Here is a 4,239-nt window from a genome sequence, read left to right as displayed (position 1 = left end):
GAAGAAAGGTGGCAAGCCAGGAAGAAAGCTCTCCCAGTCATCAAGTTGCTGGCACCTGGATCTTGGATTTTCTAGCCTCCAGAACAGTGAGAAATAAATGTTGTTTAAGCTAGCGGTCCCCAACCTTTTGGGCACCAGGGACCGGTGCTCCTATGAGAATCTAATGCCTGATGATCTGAGGTGGAGCTGAGGTGGTGATGCTCGCGCTGGGGAGCGGCTGCAGATACAGATGAAGCTTCACTCACTCGTTCACCGCTCAGCTCCTGCAGTGAGGCACAGTTCCTAACAGGCCACGGTACCGGTCTGTGGCCCAGGGGTTGGGGACCCCTGGTTTAAGCCACTCAGTAGTCAGCATTCTGCTAGAGCAGCCCGAGCTGACTAGGACAGTCTATCTGGGCCAATGGGAGTTCCCCTTTCTTTGATCTTGTCACACAACATACCTATTGGAAATAGAAGAGCCTTAAAAAGGGATATTTTGTAAATAATTTCATATAGATCTATTTACAAAGGTGGGGACAGGGTCAATGGAAACCAGCAAGGGAAGGTGAAGCACCCTGGGCCAGTGACTGTAAGAATACACTACCCCTACTAGGTCTTCGGGACAAAGGAAGGGGCAGTTACCAGAACCTGTGACACTGCAGCTGTAGGTGAGGGCTGTCTGCAGCGGCTGTGACCTGCACTAGGGAAACACAGCTCCAGAGAGGACCCTGGATCCCGACTTCTCTCTCTTGGCATCCGATCTCGCTCGCATCTCCCACTGGCCAAGCTCAATCAGTAGCCAGAGGGGAAGGGGGTTCGTTGCTCCGCTCAGAGCTCAGAGCAGAGCGAAGCATGTGGAGAGTGAATCCGTAGGGCAGACGGGAGGAGCTGCATAAAGCCTACCTTCTATTGATGTTTGACTTTTAGTGAGTGCTCAACCAGGCTATAAACTCCTTTGTCATACCTAGCAGGGTATTGGCATATTACTGCTGCCCAATAAAAAAACGTGTAACTGAATTTTGAGTCACCAAGTAGAAAGTTAAGACGTTTTATTTTTCTTTCCTTAGCCTCATGAAGCTAACAAAGGCTTATAGTTCTGCAATATTCTAAAATGTTAAATAAGGAAATGGATTGAGTGAAAAAGATGTATAACATTAGTTAAAATAATGGATGAGGCTCATTTTGTAAAATGGCCAAACATACAGAGTATATTGCACCATCTGTTTGAGAATCTCACAGATTTACTGTCCTAAACATCTGGCAGCTCATCTCCAGGCTCTGTGTAATATACCAAACCCTTCCTGGCTCTGTCCCTGAGAACAAGGGTGGCTTAGAATATTTTAGGAATACACACAACTGTAGAAAGCATCACGTATGGCTCCCTTGTGCCATCTGCAATAATGGTGAATGCAGTTTCTTTCCCAGTGAAGGCTGTATTAAAATCCCACCCCAGCAAGTTTCCAAAAATACCAGTCTTTCACGAAAATCTACCAGGACCTGCTGGCCTAATGACTTTAGTATCAGAGAAGTCAAGGGTGAGACCATGATTGTATGGCCACATGCACACGGACAGCCAGCTAAACTTTTCAGGGACTGCTAAGGTAAAGACATACTCTACAACTTTGCAAAACCATTGTGCTGTGGTCCACTTTGTGTCTGCTTCACAAATGAAAGCATCTAATAACCAAGTTCAATAGCTATATTCTAGTGGCCATATTTGGGTCTGAGACAGACAACTTGTTAGGAAATGCAGCACTGTAAAAATGGTATTATAACCAGGAACCAGTGAGGACTGTTCTCTCAGGAAATGAATGAAAGCTGAGATTGCTGAATGCAGTGTAAATAATGTTTTCAAAGCCATTTATGTTTTGAGTGCCAAGCACCATGTTATGTGCTAGGCATATACCAACGATGGCAAATGCTATTAAGGAAAAGGACCAGTACACCCAGCTTGGGGCTGAGTAAAGGATTCCCTGAGGAAATGAGGTTTGGGCTGAGAGCTGAAATACAGGTTTGAATGAACTGGGGGGACGGTGGTGGGAGAGAACATAGGGTACGAGGGCCGTAAGGGAGAAGGGAGCCTGGAGGGAGGGGGTTGAGAGCTGAAAGGACAGTGGGGCCAAAGTGTAGAGATCAAGAGGAAAAATGGTAGATTTGAGGATAGGGGTGGGAAGTAGAGGCAGAGCCTTTAGGGCCTTATTAACTACCTAAAAACTTTTCTCTTTACCTCGAAAGCAGTGGGGAGTCACTAAAGGATTCTGAGCAGGGGAGTGATGTGGTCAGATTTGTGTTTTGAAAAGCTTCTGGTGGCTGTGTGGGGACTGACTAGATGAGGAGCAAGAATGGTTGTGAGGAGAACGACTGGAAGCTCCTGCAGTTGACAAGTGAGAGGTGGGAGGAACCTGGACCAGTGTGGCAGCAAGAGACGTGGAGAGAAGAGTGGGTTACTTAGGAGGCGGAAGAGACAGGCGGGGCGATGGAGGGCGGAGGGGGCGATGGAGGGCGGAGAGCGCCATGTCCAGAAACCAACATGTTCTGGCTTCTAAACTGGATGGATGATGACTTGAGGAGAACAACGGAACAGACCAGATTTGCAGAGTAGATGATGATGAGTTAGGTGCTGTAACGAGATCTGTTCCAACCCTCCCCAGTCCCTTGCATCTAATCAGAAAATTGTATATCCACTTAGCTTACTGGTTCAGTTCCTTTTTCTCTGGTGACATAGAATTGCTCTGGAGTCAGCTTCTTTTGCCATTCGCTCTTGGTGAGTAATGGATCAGGTTTTGTAAAAAACCCTGTATGGTAAATAAGAAATTTTAAATTAAAACAAAAAGGCACAATGACCTTTTGTTCCTTAACTTCTCTCCTAAAGTGCACTGTCGCCCAGCAGAGTCAGTCAGTCCCTTCCCCTCTCCCAGTCCTTCATTATTCCCAGGGACCGGAAAAAAAGTTCTGGTACAAAATACTTTAATTGAGCCATTAGTTTAATAAGAAATGAGGAGTAAGCAGAGAGCTAGTTTTCTGGTACCCGCCCCCCTGCCGCCCCGCCCCATCCCCTCCGCCAGGCATAGAAGCTTAAGAGGCAGCTGAAATTTGAAATAATGCAGAATAAATTCTCCTCAGATACCTAAGGGTAGAAATTGATCCTTCTTCCATTACTATGTTGAAAGGAGTAGTTCCTGTCAGATGCAGCTGGGAGTAGTGAGTTATTGCAGAGGAAGGGACGTTGAACTGGTGGGTTATTAAACTCCTCTCCCTTGCGGGTTTATAAAGATATCTCTGATTTTGTTTGTCAAGGGAGGTCTTTATTAAAAAATTTTGAGTGGAAAAAAGAAGAGACTCCTATAGCATATCCTCCTGAAAAAGAAACTGAGACCCACCTTAATCTATTCTTATACGTAACAGTTTTTGTTCACATTTTGTTTCCTTTCTTCTGCTCTCTCTGGATTCTATCTTACTACTTTTATTCCAATGAATGCAAACAAAGTAACTAGGACAATACAGTATTTTTGACCCGAAGCCTGCAGAGGGCCAACTAGTAGTTATATGCAGATTTTCGACACATTGTCCCAAGCCCAGGCTTGTTCCAGGGTCAGTTGTACCCTCTTTAGCCAAAGTGTGTGTGTGTGCATGTGTGCGTGTGGGGGTGGGGGGGAAGGGGGAGGAAGGGTTGAAGCTCAACTATATAATAAAAGTTTTAATCATTCAACATTAAAATTTGAAAGGCTCTCATAATCTGTCCACCTCAATTTATAAAGAAGAACATAGAGGCCCAAAGGGTGAGTAACCTGACCACAGCATTGAGTGTGAAATGTTAAACACCTGTGATGTCACCACTACATGTCTAACATGTCAAAATCATATTTGAAATTCATTTTTGGTTACGAAAAACTGCTAAATAATCTCTCAACAAGAAAAGACATATCTTCATCACCAGGTCATAACAATGTACGATAGGGTATTTTCGGTATTGCATATTATTGATTGCTTACGGTCATTTACATTTTATTAAAGGGTTTTTACCTGTTAAATACATTACAAGTTATCCTATCTTAAACAGTTTTTATAGGGCTACAGGGATTTCTTTTTTACTATGGAAATATACCTCTCACATTTTCCTAAGGGAATATAGTTCAGTTATACACAATTTTTCAGAAACTCATCTCTTGGGGAGCAAAGCAAAATGTATTCATGTGACGATTATTACTCTTCAGTGGTTTTCAGAGTTAACATGAAGAATCCCAAGTAATAAATGGAGAA

General features: G+C 44.0%; 1 protein-coding gene across 2 annotated transcripts in view; it reads right to left on the bottom strand.

Moving 5' to 3' along the window:
• MSRB2 (methionine sulfoxide reductase B2) overlaps positions 1-4,239 on the bottom strand; it is a 25,828-nt gene that overhangs the window by 11,695 nt on the left and 9,894 nt on the right. For both annotated transcript variants that reach the window (XM_011364413.2, XM_023533141.1), the window contains exon 2: positions 2,674-2,774. In XM_011364413.2, the coding sequence (XP_011362715.1) occupies positions 2,674-2,774 (101 nt within the window). The remainder of the gene's footprint in view (positions 1-2,673; positions 2,775-4,239) is intronic.

Source organism: Pteropus vampyrus, unplaced genomic scaffold (assembly GCF_000151845.1).
Source record: "Pteropus vampyrus isolate Shadow unplaced genomic scaffold, Pvam_2.0 Scaffold96, whole genome shotgun sequence".
Lineage (NCBI taxonomy): Eukaryota > Metazoa > Chordata > Mammalia > Chiroptera > Pteropodidae > Pteropus > Pteropus vampyrus.
This window is presented reverse-complemented; position numbering and strand designations above follow the sequence as displayed.